An 18,516-nucleotide genomic window follows, 5' to 3' on the forward strand; every position below is an offset into this window, starting at 1 on the left:
GTACATCACAGAAAGCATACATTTATCCCACTACCACCAATAAAAGTAAGCAAGCTGAAACCATACTGTCATTTTAAAAAATCCTAATATAACTTTATTGAAATGACAGTAAAATAAATAAACAGGAAGTGTGTTTCCTCAAATCACCCCGCGTTTAAAGTTCTCCGCATGGCATGCTGGGGGTTGTAGTTTCCCATCACGTTTTCTCAATCAGATTTGGCCTCTGGGGACTTCATTTCCCATAACCACTAGGTGCTAAATCCGGAACCAAATGAATGCTGTTTGTTTTCAGTGCTGTTGGAATCATACAGATGTCTGTGTGTAGGAGGTAAGTGTGACTTTTGTTTTGATGTGTTCTGCTGTAGTGCTCCATGTTTATTATGTCTTTTTAATATAATGTTGCAGAATGTGCATGAGACATCTGCAAAGACTATATGCCTGTTTATATAGTTCAATGTGTATCTACTGTATACAATAGCATTATCTATCATTTGTACAACCAGCCAGGTTGCAATGTTTCCTCTGTATCTTTAAATGCCTATTTCTATCATGAGCTGCACCTTCATGTATACCATATTTGTGCTCTTTATTTTCCTATTTTCTCCCTTAATGTCAAATAATGTCAGTATTTTCTACTTTCTACAGAAAGTATTGGATTAATATTGTCTGGTTCCTAAAAGAGCTTAATTCTCTTCCCCCTACAATTATATACGAGAATAATATATACTTAACATTCCGTAATACTTCTTCCCTTTTCCATAATACCAATATATAGCAGCATACATGGTATCTCCTATCCTCTTCTCTAAAGGTGCTTGTAGGTACAAACACAGTTCATACAGTTCAGATGAACAAAGGATTTATGTACAAATTCCATAAATTTAGGGAGCAAAACCTAAGTCTCTGTAAAGTGCTGCAGAACATAGCTGCATAATTTTAATGAGAGAATGATTAAAATAAGGAATGTGTGGATCTGGGAACTCGAGCACAGAGATCAGTGAAGTATTAAAGCATAACTTTAATTAGTTTTAGCCTGACAGGCAAGTTGTGTAATTGTCATCAAAGGTCCTACCTTGCTCTCAGAATGTTTTCATTTATCTGTATGCAGGGCTGCACATCTCAGTGTAAGGAGATCTCCAGCACAAGGACGTTATCCTTTGTCATAAAGAAATAAAGTCATAAAGAAGCCAGAGTTTGTGTATAAGCTGAAGCGACAGAGCAGAGAGAAGAGAATTGCATCCTCGGAAGGGATTATTGTGAAAGGTACTTGTCATAATAATAATGTGCAAACCTGCTGTACAGACTTGCACATTATGGCTTAGGGGAAACTCATGCATGGACTTTAGTTCTTCTTTAATTCAGAAGATATATCCAATACAATATCCAATACGCTTTGTCTTTAAATTTTACTAGGAAAAAAAAAGTCGGGGCACTTCCTGCCTGGGTGTTCCTGTGCATTGAACCCAATTGCTGTACATGTACAGGAGAGGAAGCTGTGTCAGAAGGCATGCACAGTGCTGCTTCTGCATTCATTCTGTTCTTTCTGAAAGTCACCAGTTATCAGGTCACCCATCTTCAAGAAAATGCGTCTTCAAAGATGTCTGCCTCCACCAAGAGAAGCCATGCAGAACAAGGCATGGGCAAGTCAGTAGTGGGGACAACATCATCCTCAGAAAGCCTACAGCCAGCTGTGTACTAGTTCTTTGTTCTCTTCTTTCCTTTTTGGGCATGTCTTCCACAATTCAGGTTCTCTAAATTATGCTAATAAGTGACATAACTCTATGTCCTCTACTACAACTGAACAAAACAGTGTGCTGTGTACTATCAACATGTTAACATTACTCAAAACTCCAATACAAATACTAACTTTCTTCAAATTGTTTGCATAGGTTTATGTATACCCCAAGCTCATTTTGACAGTACAAATATAGGTGTATGTGATTTTATACACTCATGATTACACCCTATCTGTGTTTGGACTGCCTGAGAACACATAGAGTAAGCGCAAGTTGGAGGTTCCTAATGTCTCAGTTCCTTTTTAGTTTGGATTTGAAGACATCTGATAGTACGGCAAAGAAGGTGTAAGGTTTGGCCCCATACAGTACATTCTCTGCAGCACTTGGGTTATCTTAAAATAGGCAATACTATTATTGGTTTACGTTAAAGGTGTATGCAGGCTGACATTGCTTACTCCTCCTAAAATGCTACTTATCAAGCTTCCAGTCTGTTCAGTTGGCCTCAATCTATTTTTGTGTCACCCTTGTCTAGTATGTTTAATCTCACAGAATAATTGTGGACTTTCACTGGTTTTGTTTTTGTCCTTATTTTACCTATTCCATGTTTATCCTTGGTCTGTGACTCAAAGGATTGATAAAAGGTTCAAGTGACCTCAAACAATGTTCAAAATGTGGGAAAAGTACCTCTGTGTTCAGATAGGAAAACTTATTAGTCTCCTAATACAGGGTGGTATGTTGTGTGCTTCCTATTCCTAATAATCTCTTGTTCTTATTTTTTTTTCACAGGGCACATGACGTTTTTGCGTTGTGTAAAAAATATGGCAACATGGATCTGTATAAGATTGTGAAGTGCTTACACAATTTTTAAAGTCTGCAGCTTTTCTGGTGATGTGACCAACAATGAATTCTGGTATGGGCGTAAAACCAGCTACATATCCCGGCTTTACCAGTAGAAGATTCTATTCGAGGGCTGGCAATGTGAAAAATGTCTGCGTCCTTGTCACTAGAAAGAATCTGGGCTCCTTCCCAAAGTGTTCTTATAATAACCATAGGATTAACATGGACATTTTAAGGAAAATTGTATGTCAGGTAATGTGAAACAAATTCCTGTATAAAGAACAAGATCAGATTTAGATATAGACACTAGCTCCTACTCCTGTAATGTACTCTAAGCTTACCCAGTATGCTCTGTTTGCCTGCATGTCTGAGCACCAATGTTGTCACTTAAGAGGAAGGGCAGTTAGCTATATACAACTATACATCACTGTTCTGTTGCCTTGTGGAAGAGATAGCAAAGACATTTCTTTAGGGAAAGCAACGATTTTCCATGTATTGGGAGCCCTTTCCTATGACTCAGATATTCCAGTGGTGAGATTTTATCATAATTTCTCACTTCCAGTGAGAGTTGCTGAAATCCCTCTAGAGCGTGTGACACATCTTAGGTCTCAACAGGTGGATGAAGCTAAAACACAGATGTGGTAATCTTAAAGTCCTATCCCCTGATGGAGAGATAGGAAACTTTTATCTGTTTCATCCTACTGTACTGTACCTAAAAATAAATTTGTCTTAAATCTTTCCTCAGAAAACCACAAAGTTTTGCAAAGTCTGGACAAAGCATTCAAAATCATCAATCAACTATATAACTATGTATGGAAGAATTTATTTTGCAAACTTTGGGTGCTGTTACAGCAGGTAATGAATTTAATTGGTAATCTGTATTGCCATGGTGTTTTCAGATCCAAACATAGCACCACAACATAACACTCTAACAATTTGTGTGTAGGTCTGACTGTCTGAGAAGTGACTGTGTAGATCAGCCAGCAGACTGCAGCAGATCACTAATCAAGTCAAGGAACTACTGTGCACATGACAAAGCTGATTATGTTCATCTCAGGCAACAATTATCTGCACTAGAATTTCTCAACCTTTTTATCATATCATCACATTTGAAATACCTCTTATGTCTTCAGGCAATCCTTGCTGTAATTGCTATATCCACAGCTCACAATACATTTGTGTGGTTGTTAGAATTCCTTTTACATTGTTGGCAATTAGGAAGAATGTCACACTTACAGATGGCCAAAAAGATCATTGGTGTCGGTTAAACGCACCTGAGAGGCACACATTTCTCAACCTCTGGAGGAACTCCTAGGGTTTAACAGAACTCTGGTTAAGAAACACTCATCTACACTGTGTACATAGCTGTAGTATTGGTTCACTTTTGTCTGTACAATCTACTTATTACACAATGATGCGATAATAATTGCAGTTTACTGCCAGGATGACTGATATCCTTGGCGTATGCATGGGAGTTGAATCTTTCCTGCCTGGCCAATCAAGTTTGCCAAAAATCCCAAACTTTAGAAAAAACTGGGTGAAAATACTTACAAAGAAGCAAGAAAAGATGAGAAACGTGCATCTTTTTTTATTTTGTAGAAAGGATATTCCTTGTCCCTTCTGCAAAAAAAGAACCCACCTGCTTACATTTTTTTTATTTTTTAGCTTCAGTTCCACTTAAAGCATGGCAATAAACTGATAACACTGTGCAGTAGAGTCCTGAATTGCTTAAAGTCTTTTATGTAAAGTTTTCTTTTTTTTTTTTTTTTTTAGATATCTTTGAGGAGCATTAACTTAAAGCAACAAATTAAACTGTAAACCTTAATATGGTTTCCTAAATTATTTTGCTCTTTTAATATAGTATTTCTTCAAAACCACAACAACTGTATGAGATGCCCCGATGTCTAAAATCAGAAAAGATTGAAGATGCAATTTTATGTGAATGTCCATTAGTAAGTATCTTGCAGGGGCCAAGAAAATGTTCACTTTAAAATAACAATGTGCACTTCTTTGCTTTCATATACTTTTTTTAACCTATACTTCCAGGATTATCCCTGTTATGATATGTGCAATATGTTATTGTATTCAGTGAAAAATCTGAATGACTATATACATACTTCTTACTTTTCAGGGGGAATCTCTTCCGCAGCCATCAGATTATACCTCCTCATTGATTGCTGTAACTGGTCACAACTGGCTGCTACGTATAGCTGCTGATACTGGAAAGACATTACAGAAGGTTTACCTTGGGTCATACAGAAAGTTCAGGTAATGTCTGGTAAAATATAGTTGCTAAATTATGAACTGAGGTACCAGTTTCCAGAACAAGTAGTCCAATTTCAGTCCTTATTTTGCAAACCGCACTGGAAAAATACCATTTTAATCCAACTGGTCATTACTTGCAAAACTCTGAGTTTTATGGTTGTCTGAAGCACTCTTGCAGCCTCTAAAAGCAAATGGCAGGTACACAGAAAGCTAAATATTTTATTGGAAAAATTAGAGTGAAATTAGAAAAATTAGAGTGTGGCCCTTTTCACTTAGTTTGTGTCTTCGTTGCCTGCCCCAGAGCAAAGCGTAATCATAAAAGAAAAGGCAAAGAGGGCTGTGGTTTCAAGTGGCAAGTGGCAAAATGATATTTAGCATATGACTTGTATGCAATTAGTGGTGAAATCAATACAATAAATGTGCATCAAACAGGTAGTGCACTAAAAATGTGTCTGCTCTATGTGAATTTACACAGGGACAAGCCTTAATCACTAGTCAAAGTTTGCCTAACCAAATGGTAGAAAGTAAGAATGATCAACGTCTTAATACCGATGCGTTTCGCCAATTCGCTTCATTAGGGGATATGCAGAGATCGTTAAAACAATGGATGGTAGTGATAGTCTCACATGGTGTGGATGCACATTGTTAGGACTAAAAAGACTGCAGCATTTTTCATATGTGTGCAGGAGGGTGCTGTTGAGGTGGTTAAAAATTGTAATGTCAAGCAGCAGGATACAAGTGGTAAACCGCTAGGGAGAGGTGTAGAGACCTTTCACATAGGGCAGCTGAATTTTTAGTTCAATACCTGTTTGAAGCACATTTATTGTATTGATTTCACCACTAATTGCATACAAGTAATATGCTAAAAATAATTTTGACACTTGCCACTTGAAACCACAGCCTTCTTTGTCTTTTCTTTTCTATGATTAAGCTGAATATTTTATACACAGTGGCTTGCCTGGCCAATGTCCTTCAGCATTGCTTCATTACATGAACCATTCATCTGTTTAAATACCTACCTCTGTTCTCCTGCTAATACCACAGATATTTTTTTCTTGTACAGTTCAACACTCCAGATGAAGAATTACATAAGCTGTTCAAAACATATAATGTACAAGTATATTGATTATTTTACTTGCCATGGGATTTATTATTTAGGCAGTCTTTCCTGTGATGCACACACCTGCAAGTTTGAAAGATTCATTTAGTACTTCCTTTAATGTTGGGTCAGCTTCTTGCATATTGAACTAACATGATGTTGTTAATTCACTTGTGTGATTATGCACTGGGACATGTGTAAATTTGGATAGTTCACTTTAAGAAAGTTATACAAGTACATTTGTGCCAACAGGTATATTAGCTGGGATATTCCACAGGAGACTCTAGTGGTCAAGTCTGTCCAAAAGAATAGTGTCAATGAAAACCAACAGGTATGTGATTTTTCTTAAAGACTATGTACATTGTCTTGAGCACAGGGTAAATAAACACATTAGTTCCTGTAGGTGTTAATAAAAACTGTAGTATTTTTAAAGAACTAATAAAGTTCTATTAGTATATGATTAAAAACCTGCATGGTTTTAGTCCCAACAAACAGTACAGCTCAGCTACCAGGTCTACCATAATGAGAGTTGCAGTTATTATTCAGTGATGCACCCTTACCAATCACAGAATTCCTTGTATTCTGTAAATAGAAAGTGATTTTAATGACAGTCACATGATTACATGAGAGGATGCTGCTCCTATTGTCGGAGCATAAGAAGTTCAGCTTCCACTCTGCTGACTTGTTTATTCTTACTAGCATTAGTCTTCACATTTTTCCCTTGTTTGAGGCCAATCTACATTGCTTATAGAGCTGGTCTCTTTGAATGCACCTTTCTGAAGCAGCCTATCCTCAGTGTAGTGATGTAGGTCACTAGGTAAAAATGTAGCCATTGACCTTTTTTTTAGGTACACAGCTATTGGCACTGCCTCAATGTTTGTATTGATTCTGAAGTCTTCTTTGTTAAGTAAACCTGTCAGGCTGATAAATGGGAGCTATCGCTCTTGTTTTGGTCACTGGGTGGCTTTAAATTCCCTGTATCCAGCCAATGTTATGGGACTGATCGCTGATGTTTATTTGCTGGTGTGCTTTCGGTTAGGCTGTGCCATGTTTTAAGTTGTATTACCACTAGAATGTTGCTACATGTCTTGGGAAGTTGTAAGGGTACAGTCCCACATGATTTGGTAACCCCAGCTCACACATTACTAAAGGGTTTAGGACTGCTCACTTCCTGCTTTCTAAAGTTGCCACACAACCTGAAGTCTGATATAGTCATAGAGTCCAGTTCATCACGAGTGTCCCCCCTGGTTTCATTGGGTACAGCTGGATCCTCTGCCTTGTCACCGCTACTACAAGTACATTTAACTTGGTGGCCTAAAAAGGCTATTTTTTTCCATAACTCATCATAGCCATTTATGACCAGAGTGGACCTCTTGGCTTCAGAAACATTACCTATTTAGTTTAGACTTTTTTTTTTTAAACTGCCAAATAAGGACCTGTGTCGATGGACTTTGGATGTCAGTGACATTAGTTTTACATGCTTCTGACATCATTTGGCATTCATGTCTTGTTTTTGACTTGCTTGAAGTGGGTTATGCCTTTTCATAGATTTTATGGTATTGAAAATCTTTTCTAATTTGAAAAAACTCTCGAACCATGCCATAAATTAGTAATTTGTAATCTGTATTATTTTGTAATATCTCTCTTTTTGTATTTCAGAGCACGGTGCTGTTTTATTTCGCAATCTTCAATGTTTTCCCCCTAAGGCTAGTTGGTATACTGGAGATTGATAAAAAAGTATGTTATTTTGTCTTGTTTTATGATTTTTACCTTTTTAAGGTGTTAAAATGTGTTTGTTGTATACATAAATGTATAGGTTTTTTTAATTTTGGAAGTTTAGATATTTTATTATTAGACCATTAAAAAAAAAACAACAGTGAATGATATTATTTTTAATATTATTCATTCTCTATGCAGCCTTTCCCCATTTAGCAGCTTTTCTTGACATTGGAATGTAAATAAGCTATTGGGACCCTGGTCCTGAGACGAGATGTCTCTGCTGCCTTACTTATGTTTTTGTGATTGTTTCATACTGCATGGCTGTGTATGACCACAACAGGCCAGGTTTCCAATTTGTTCATATGTATTCTTTTGTCCACTGTAATATATTGTTGACATAAATTACCTTTTTTCCGTTCTTACAGGTTTATTGTGTTTGGAAAATGTGTAATTTTTATCAACTATATTTCTGCTAAACATAGAAACAAACATTTGGCCCTCTACTGTACAGGAAGAGGGCCTTTGTTGCCTTTAGACACAGGCCTATTATGTTTAATGATAACCTCATCTACATTTACATTACAAGCATTACATTAAAAGTCCCCACGCTTGTATACACACATTACATAGTGTAGGTTAACATTCACTGGTCCCTGGTCTTAATCTATCATTAACCACTTTATCACCAAAAATGGCAGTGCTGTGGACCTGGAGCAATGATGCCCACCTCTAGGAAGTAATGACTATTATGACCAGACTGAACTTCAGCTTGTCTGGGAGGTTTTTTGTCACTATGCTCACTGACATTAGCTTGGCACTGGCTTGTTTATTAACATAGTATATTCACAGGTTTACTTTAGGTTAACAATTTATTTATGGTTTAAGGTTCACAAATGTTTTCTGTTTTTTGCTGTGGGTTTATTGTTAATTGGCAATCACATAATAAACACATCACAGTTATTAAATCTTAGCCTTTTTATTGCAACAGTGATCATTCTGTAAAATCACAGTTTTATTGTTTTGATTATTTCCTCATAGGTGTTTGGCTCCAATGTAACTGATGCCATGATTTCCAATGGGATGCTGATTGTAATGCATGGTGCTGGACTTGTCCGCCTCTACAGCTTTGAAAAGATAGCTGAACAGGTGAGTAATAAAATAAAAAAATCTTTAATTGAATGACATTTGGTTAATAAATGAGTGCCTTTTTTTTATGTGATGCTTGTTTTAACCTTTATTGACGTGACTGATCTCCCACTGCCTCTCCGGAGGTACCTTCTGTGTTTATACATTCCAGAGATGGCTTCACTTCATTTTTCAGAGCAGGTTTTTGATGGTGATGACAGTGGATCATGTCTCCATTAATTTTGCAATAGCCACTTGTGGCTTCTATCAGAAGACCATGTATCAGGGTGATAATGCAGGACAAGAACAGGATGGAGCATCTTCCTCTATAACAGGAAATGCCTCAGAAAGGAAAATTCCGACTTGTTTTATCTTAATGAAAACCAAAGTTTTAGAAATATAAATAAAAATGTAAAATTTAGTTTTACTTACATTAACATGTTAAAGCAGAATTTATTATTTACAAAAAACACATAATCTGCTACCTCTGCATTGTACTCTCTGGGGCTGAGTACAGAGGCATGCTATGGCACAGGAAGTTTATTGGTATTTTTCAGGAGGATTTCAAAATGAAAGGTAAATATTTTGGCATATTGCTTAGGCTCTCCTGTAAGTCACCCTGAGGTTTTAAATAAAATAATAGAACCCACTTTATGTTGTCAGGTTCTTAATTGCATTATTCTTTGTGTTTCTTTTATGATCTTGGCTACAATTAAACTAATCAAAATCAGGGATTATACTGGAGCTTTAAAGGTTTCTGTAGCAATTATTGCAACAGAAGTACATTCCATAGCTGTGAGTTTCCTGGAAAAACAAGGTTTAGCTGCCTGATGTTGCTGAGATGACTTGCTGAATAACAAATCAATGCCACATTTCTAGGCACTGTATGTTTGATTTTTCTTTTCGTCGCAAGAGGCCCCACATGTTTTACACTTGCTGTTAATACCCTTAGGCAGCCCCAAGCAAATTCAAGCATTGATGACACTTACTCAGTTGTAATCAGTCTTAAAGGCAATGACTATATCCTTTGAGTATTTAGGATAAACATGTAACATATCTCTGGTTTATCTTAACCTTTTTAGTGATGGTTCAAAACCCTACTTTCTGTGCATATTTTTATTGAAATGTCCATGGAACTTGCCATATTTGCAGAATAATAAATGAAAGATTTGTGCTTTACTGCTGTTTCTTTTTTTTTTTAATAAATGTATTTTTATTTAAGTTTGTTTTTTTAATACAAAAGTACATAAGAAAAACGGAAAGAGCAATTACTCCTGTTTCTAATAATGCAAGTCTGGGAATTGCCTGACACATTCTGCAATGTGCTAACATAAGACAACTACTCCTTGTTCTGCTTATCCCTCTTCCAATTCTAATTTGTCTGTACCATGGGCTGTAAATGTGGATGTGAGATTATGTTTAGGTACTTGTATCACTTGCCAACAAAAATGAATACATTTAGGCTTGTTTCACACTTGTGTATCATGATGCCTTTTTCTCCATGCATTGCTACATGTTGGGTCGTTTTATCACCTCCACCTTTTAGTCCACTGTGATTCTCTAAATGCACATACAGTAATCTAAATAATGTATTTGTTACATTTATACTTTATTAATTTGTTTTTTATTATTTACAACTCGTGTAAAACTCTGAACAATTATATCTGATTGGTTGTTGTTTTTTGTAGACTTCTGGTGCCCTGTAAAATCTTGTTTCCATATTCTTGCTGACTACACAGTGACCCCCCTATTTTCTTGTTTTAGTACATTCAACAGAAGTTTGTCTTGGGGGAGACCTGCACTTGGAATGGTAAAACTGGGACTGTTGGAGACTTTCCATTTGGCGTTCCTTGTAACATCACAATAACAGGTAGTGTTTGTGTTATATTTTTTGTGTGAAACTTGATCTGCTGGTGCTAATAAAGCAGGTCTAACTTAAACAAAAACAAAAAGTCACCAGGAGATAGTACTAATTCATACAAGAGACATGCACTGTCTCTTTTGTCAAGAAATAAATCTTTGGCTCCTGTTAGCTTTTTGCACATGTGCCACACATCGAGCCAAACGCCAGAGACGATGTAACTCCAGTGCATTGTAACTTTGAGGCTTAAAAAAGTTAAAGTAAGAAATGCTAAGACAAAAAATATGCAACAGCTGAATGATTATCAGTACTTGCCATCCTTCTGATAGAGTGAAGGATGTTTAAGACTTTATAGGAGGCTGATAATTCAAGTAGTTGTCCTGTTTTAAAATATTTTATTTTGGGGGGGAATAAAGGACCAAACCTGTATTTTATGGTAGCTACCTAGAGTTCAGCGTTGATGATGTACACAAGGACATCTGCAGTATTTTTTCCAAAAATTCCTACAGCTGATGACTTGTTCAGTAGTCTGTTTTATTTATTTTCCCTGTCTCTGTACCAAATAAACCCAATGGAGGAAAAAAAACAGCACAGTCTGCATTAAATATGCCAAGCAGTATTTGATGACTAATTCAGTGTTTGAAGATTATTTTATTGTTTTCTAAGTATATTTAGAGTTTAAGTTGACCAATAGATATTGCATGTATTATAAGTATAAGTACAATACAGATATTATTATGCACAGCCTAGGCATGTTTTTTTTTTTTTTTTTTTTCTTTGTAGAAAGGCCTCCTATTCTCTTTGAAGTACCTTGCCTAGAAAATGCTTTTCAAGTGGGTGGCTATCCTTGGCATTATATTATTACACCCAACAAGAAAACAGAGAAAGGCACCTATCATATCCGTTCCTTGGATGACCACAGCCTTGTAAGTATTTTCATATTGTGAATCGGTATTGTTTTCAGTGCTTTTGTAACATTGGCTCTTGGCTTTAGTTTTATTTTTTAAAAAGTCAATTCCTACTCAAACTATTCCTGAGCTAGATTCTTTGATGTCCATTGATCTGACTGAGGATCATGTCACGCTGGAGGTACTACTGGTATAGATAGAAGGAAATCCATGCCAGAAAGCCAACAAAAATCTGTTTAAAGTTAAATCTGCAAAAATTTTGCCATCCCTGGTTCCTTCTCTCCCCCTCATCAAAATTCTAATTCAATTTTTAAATGAACCTTTCTGTTTTCATTACATAACTTTAGACCCAGTGGCATTATCACTAGGTCCTCGTTCTTCCCTATGCAATCAGGCAAATCATGGCTAGTAGGAGGGGCGGACAGTGCTGCATACATTTTTTGTTTCACAAGGTCCCAGTATGCATCTTTAGTACTTTGCTCAAGATCCCTTAGACCTGATGCAAGCAGTGTGCTGGCAATTGGAAGGAGTTACATAAATAACAAGGTATATTAAAGAAGGGGGAAAAGTAGATCCAGTAGGGATGATGTCTGCTTTAACGTTATTAGAATTCTTGCATTAATTTTGTGTTGTAAAGTTCAGACAGATGTTAACCTCGCAGTGCCTTGTTGGCTGTATGTCAGACAAATATTGTCATAATGTTCACCTCACAAGTAGAGTCTCTAGGTGTCATGTCCTATGATCACCAGTTTTGGCGGTGGGCAGTATTTATTGCAGCACTGAGCAGTGCTTGTGTGAGGATGTTTGAGCACCATTTATTACTGTAATACCTTGAGCTAAGGCTGGTGTTATGATTCACCCTCCATGTGTGTCCTTTACAGCATTAGCTTATAGAACGTTCTTAAGTGATGCCAACTGTTTTTCAGACTGGAAGTGGGTGGTGATAGGTGCCACTTGGACAAAAGGACACAGAGAGAGCAGTGCTGGAACTTAGAGGATAGGTATATCGGTAGCAGATCCCATCAATACCAGCTCAAAGTGAGAAAATGATTTCAATAGTTAAATCGTCATTTCACACAGAAAAACTCCACACTCCAATGCATGTTTTATTTTTGTAAACTTTAAGCAAAATGCTTTGCAAAATAAAAATCTTTGTATAGGTTTGTGAATGCATGCTAATATGTGTTTATTTATAATACACAGTAAAAATGACAAGACAGTGCACAAAGCTTGCAACAAACCATATTTGACTACTGAACGGTTCAAAGCCATTTGTTTAATAAAAGCATAAAAATAACAAGATAAAAATGAATATTCTGTATATAACATAAAAAACAAAACTACCTACAACCCAGAAGTTTCCCCTGCAGTTATTTATGTTGACAGATATATATTGGATCCTATAGGTTTATAGTTCTTCACCTTATCAACTCAAGAAATGTAATACTTTTAATATACTAGGATACTAGATTAAAGCAACATTGTAGTGTTTGTAACGTCTTGCAAGTACTAGCTGTGTTTAGTTTTAACTGAGCCAGTCAGTAAGTACATTTGCTGTTGGAGGTATGATGCAAGGTAAATAGAAACAAAATAAGGGATTAATTGAACATAATACAAAAAAAAAAGCCTTTGGGACAGTGGCATTGCAAACCTTTTTCTTGCAACTAACATTTTAGTGTGATGTCAAAGCAGACCAATCATGAAGTTTTAATGCATGTTTATTTTAAGAGATGGCATGCATGGATTATTTAAAAATTTTATGGTGCCCGGTTATAAACCCAGTGCTTTTTGGTGCTTGGTTATAAACTAAGTGCTGAAACATTGGTAACATGATTTAGACCTGAATATCTTAGGGGACCAATGTTTAGGGACAGCTGGGCAGTCAGGAGCGCCTCTAAAACAATCACAAAATCAAATTTTCTTCAATCTTTCAAAGTGACCAATACCTATATTTAATATAGGAACTGTGGAGTGGCATATTTGCTATTACAGGTTCTTTTTTAAAATATAACAGCATAATTTAATTGATGTAGCCATGTACATCTCCTAATGTTGGTTGGATATGCAATTCGATCATCTGATTGATCTGGTTTCTAATGTAAACATGACTGTACTTATAGGAATGTGGTCTGATGATCCTAGTAGCACACTTAAAGTAGGAATCAACATTTAATAATCTACTCTTTATAAATATATAGATAATCATTATGTTCTAAATAAAATTTTTCTGATCACTGACCATAACAAACTATTGCAGCTCTAATTCTATGGGGGGGGAGGGGGGACAATAAATAGCCTCAGCAAATGCTCATGAAGAAAAAAAAGCAGGATGGGGTTCTTTATTTTAGGTTAAGGGGGCTATGGAGATGGACTAGTTGTGCATGATACTTTTATAATTTGCCTAAAACGGCTCATAAATTATGTTTTCCCTGTTTTTCCTTACCTTACCATCTGTGGTATGTTTACTGCAGGCAAAGAATGGTATACGTGACATGAAATATTGCTCATTGGAACCTGATTGGATTCACTTTCACCCAGATGCATCTGAAAGGATAATCCATGTTGGACCAGATCAGATCAGGTGCGGAATAGTCAAAAAAAAATGAACATCCTAAACACTGTTTGTGGGATCCCTTTAACTAAAAGCACTAACGTTTTTTGTAAAATAAGCTTAATTAGCTACAACTAAATTGTTATTGGTTTTTGTTTTTTACCATTTATGCTGTCTCCTGAATGCCACCCTGAAAACTGGTCTAGGTGCCCTCATATTGGGACTTATGACTGCGCCATAAAGTGACCACTTACAATCCCTATGCAATTCCTGCCCCATAAATGCATGGTTAATGTCAAGCACAGTAGCTGCCTGAATAATGGAAACATGTCTCCATACCCCATAGTTATTGACTATATCATTATTCATGATAATTATTTACTAGTCATTTAATTGTATAAAGGAAATGTTATTGATTGATGAGCAGTGATTGGTCAGTTTTTCTCAGCGTGCCAAAGGTGGGGGCAAAAATAGTGGGATAGTTGCAAAGGGAAGATCTTCTACAAGGGAGTATCTGTTCTGGTGACATCTGTAAAGGTAAAATTTCTATTAACTGTTGGGAGGTTTCATCTTATTTCTTGTTTTGTCTCTAAAAAAAGGAAGTAAGTGGGAGCAATATCTGAAGTGGGGGCCCAGACAGATAAAGATTGGGCCATTTCCAACTCCATAAAAAGCTTTGTCAAATTACCTTGTAATAACAGGGTGGACAAGGAGCCCAAATTAGTATTTATTACTTTTCAGAGGACTTTCAATAAAAGATCAGTTGACGAATATTTTGTCAGCATTTTCAGCTTTAGAAATGGAGACAAAATCTATGTTATTTTGGAGATCTTAACAATTCTGCTACCAGATAATGTTTGGTTAGATTAGGTATTACCCCCATTACTAAATAAATGTAATGCGTTATATTGGCCTCAACTTTGCTAAAGCAGGATGCAATAGAACTGTTTTATGGTTCTCTCTGATCACTTTTTTTTGAGTGTCAGGTGAAGCTCTGTGAAGGTATAACACTGGTTTAATAAATGTGCAAATATATTACTTATGTGGAGTTTCCAATATTAAACAGAATAATACATATATTTGTTTTACATTTTTTCTGACTTGATTTGCACAAAGGCATAGCATCATATAAATATATGCATATACCATGCATGTTCTGTTTGCCATAACAATGCATTCCCTTTTTTTCCTCCCTTTTTCCCAAATGAATGTTTCCAAATATAATATTGACTTTGTGCTACATACGTTTACTGTGTTTGCTTTTTGGTATTTTGCTGCAGTGTTTTAAGACTTAAGGAGCTGGAAAATGATTCATACCAGTATGAGGTCAAGGAGGAATTCACTATTCTAGCCATGCGAGACCGAACGGTAATCACAATGTTGTATGTAGTGCCTGTTCTAGTCTGATCTAGGTCTCCACTTTTCTTAGGATAGCCAGTCAGTCTACTAAAATGTAGTTGTTTACTTGTTCTGTTAATACAGTTCTGTCCAGCTCCTGGCCTTCCCTTTTAAATGTATGCATAAAAAGAATCCATGAGGATATGTACCCTGTCAAACTATGCTAACAATAAAAAAAATTTATATGCAATTCTTAGTCCCCCTGCAAACTCCCAGTACTACTGGTTTAAATTTTGTAAAGCTGAGAATTTAGGTATCATATTTGTAAAAAAATTTTTGAAAATTGTTTTTGTGTGCACTAATTTTATTGATTTATTTATTTTTTAAATATTGGCAGTGCCAAAAACATTTAAAAAATTTGCAGCTGCCATCGTTTTTTTCTACAGGTTCTCTTTTTTCAGAAGATATAACATAGTTGTTTTTTTCAGATCTAAAATGTGTGTTTTAACATTCAGATTAGGAAAACAAATGCATAGGTCATCAATCGGTTAAAAAAGTTTTGTCTAATGGAAAAAGAAGATATTGCTTACAAAAAAAAAATCTTTAAATATTACCAAATAAGCAAAGGCAGTAGCCTATTAGCATTCTGGGACCTGATACCCTGTTTTTGAACATCTTTACTGAATTTGTTTTCAAAATGTGTGCATGTGCCTGACTGTCGCAGAAAACGGTTATAGAATATTTCCAATTCCCAAAGTTTTGTAATGCTTAGATCTAATAGAACTTTTAGCATGTGTGTATTCAGAATAATACAATATGAGTGCTCGCCTTTTTGCTGATTGAACCTTGTTTTTATTTTTATTAGTAATAAATATACAGTTTTAGTTATTTGTGAACTCTTATCAAGGAACAAATCATTTGGTTGCATTGTCTGGTTCTGTCACTGTTATTTACCAGGATGTCTGATATTCATGGCTTATTTTTATCTTCTATTACTACCCAATGTTCTGGCTTCTTTGTATCATTTGTTGGGCATTGACAACATGAGACTAAATTTACTGTGTTCTAAAACCCAAGTAATTTTCAGTACAATGTCCATGTGTAGTGAACATTCAATCAGTCTGGAACGCTTCTGCGATCCAGCACTAAATAGCTTTTAGTCCACAGCCTCAGTGAAGGGCAGCTGGCCAAAGAACATTATGCGGCTAAAGATTAATCTATTTTACTCATACATGATGTAGTTGCCTGGTTGTCTGGTCTTATTTTTTCCCCCAGACCTGAAAAAAGCATGCAGCAAATGAGGCCAGGTAAATGTCTAAACATCAAATGTACACAGTCATCCTGGGTAGTAACTTAAAAAAATATGTATTCCTTGGGTCGACCTGACCAATTCATTTTTAAAAGGGTTGACAGCCTTTCTTTTTGCTCAGTACTGAATTTCTGTGTAAAAATGTTACATGTTTAAAAAATGTTTTTGTTTTTTTGGTGAACAATAAGATTACCAATAAGGTTACCATGACTGCATCTGGAAGGTTGGTGAAGAGGCGTTATGATAAGCTAGATGATGATCCAGAACAGGAGGTATATATACTACTGCAATAAACTACATTAAATAAGGATTTCAGAAAAGTAAAGGTATACATAGAAAAGGAAGTGTATTGAAGTTGTATGCACCACTGGCTAGAACATTAACTTGCGTGATTTTTGCAGGGTGCTTGTTTCAAGCACCAAGCAACATGTCTGTTGTAATTAGAGGGAAATGGTAAAAGACAACTAATTTCCCAGATTTTATTGTACCAACGTTTTACATGCTAACTCCTTGCAGATAGTGTTCTGGATGGAAAAGGACCCTTCACTTTAAGATTATTCACCACTGAGCCATCTGTAGTGTCATTTTTGTTATAACTTTGACTGATGTTTTTATCTGTCTTTACAAAATAACCTCACAACTTGTACTCATGAATACTTATAAATATACGAATACTTATTAAAACAGATACAATTAGAAAAGTAAAATATTTGACAAAAAATATTAAATATATCCCTATTGATATGTAAAATGGCCAGCCAATACAGTATAATATATATGTAAAAAAGTCCTTTAGAAATGAAATGTGAAAAGATTCCAGGGAGTAAAGAAATACATTTTGACACTTTAACTGAACCTGGGAAATCTTGCACAAGATTGAATACTTACTAATCACATCATGGTGGATTAGCTAAGTATACACCTACCTTCACACATCTTCATTTTTCTTTGTATTTTTGGCCAAACTAGACATTTAAAGCTGTAGTATATGAAGATGAATTGGACTTGCTGACTGTGGTGGCTGTGACTGAAGCAGACTCTACAGGAAGAGCTCATGTTAATCTACACTGCAATGACACTGGGAGAGTACTAAAGAAGATTATACTGCAGGAATCCTGGGATGTGGTAAGCAACACATATCTGCATGCACCAACCCAGCGGAATGTGTAGTACTGTCACCCCACACAGACCATGTCAGAAACGGCCTATACTGATCAACCACGGTGCTTCACTGCCCGGCTTTGTTCCTCCTTTGCTAGGCCTATATCTTGTTAAAAACTTAATTGTCCATGGACCCTGAGGCTTAGTCTACATGGACTGTTTCCCCAGCGTTTAACCTAAATATTTAACTGCTTTTTTTGAAATTCCTATTCATTCCAACGGGCCAGTCCAAAAGAGTGTTTTCTTGATGAGCGGTAAAGAAAAAGCATCCTCCTGCGTTTACAAACAATTAAAATGCACAAAACCCTCCAAAACACTGATTAACATAATTGGGCATTTTGGGGCATTCAGAAGGCATTTTCCCCTATTCTAACACTTCTTGCCACAAATTTTTGCCTAAAGCATCTATATAAACACTTAGAAATGCATACAAAAGGTGTATGGGCATTTAGAAGTCAATGTGGTCCTAGCCTAAATGAGAGCTAAATAGTAACTTGCTGGTGGTATAGTACATAAAGTGCAATGAGAGCGTCTGGACATCCATTGAGATATACAGTTAGGTCCATAAATATTTGGACAGAGTCGACTTTCTAATTTTGGTTCTGTA

The 18,516-nt window shown here is 36.0% G+C and overlaps 1 protein-coding gene across 3 annotated transcripts in view; it reads left to right on the forward strand.

Moving 5' to 3' along the window:
- The first annotated feature begins 257 nt into the window (after nt 1-257).
- The window catches only part of DCAF17 (DDB1 and CUL4 associated factor 17), a 21,712-nt gene continuing 3,453 nt past the window's right edge, over nt 258-18,516 (forward strand). Inside the window, exons 1-15 of one of the 3 annotated variants that reach the window (XM_072418325.1) lie at nt 258-328; nt 1,109-1,263; nt 2,523-2,825; nt 3,319-3,428; nt 4,435-4,525; nt 4,705-4,841; nt 6,190-6,268; nt 7,597-7,674; nt 8,695-8,802; nt 10,546-10,651; nt 11,426-11,568; nt 14,022-14,131; nt 15,382-15,469; nt 16,937-17,020; nt 17,718-17,873. In XM_072418325.1, coding sequence (XP_072274426.1) covers nt 2,637-2,825; nt 3,319-3,428; nt 4,435-4,525; nt 4,705-4,841; nt 6,190-6,268; nt 7,597-7,674; nt 8,695-8,802; nt 10,546-10,651; nt 11,426-11,568; nt 14,022-14,131; nt 15,382-15,469; nt 16,937-17,020; nt 17,718-17,873 — 1,479 coding nt within the window. In that variant the 5' untranslated portion in view covers nt 258-328; nt 1,109-1,263; nt 2,523-2,636. Of the gene's footprint in view, nt 329-1,108; nt 1,264-1,333; nt 1,645-2,522; nt 2,826-3,318; nt 3,429-4,434; nt 4,526-4,704; nt 4,842-6,189; nt 6,269-7,596; nt 7,675-8,694; nt 8,803-10,545; nt 10,652-11,425; nt 11,569-14,021; nt 14,132-15,381; nt 15,470-16,936; nt 17,021-17,717; nt 17,874-18,516 lie in introns of those variants that run through there. The other 2 variants (XM_072418326.1, XM_072418328.1) reach the window with 2 other exon arrangements.

Source organism: Pyxicephalus adspersus, chromosome 7 (genome assembly GCF_032062135.1).
Source record: "Pyxicephalus adspersus chromosome 7, UCB_Pads_2.0, whole genome shotgun sequence".
Lineage (NCBI taxonomy): Eukaryota > Metazoa > Chordata > Amphibia > Anura > Pyxicephalidae > Pyxicephalus > Pyxicephalus adspersus.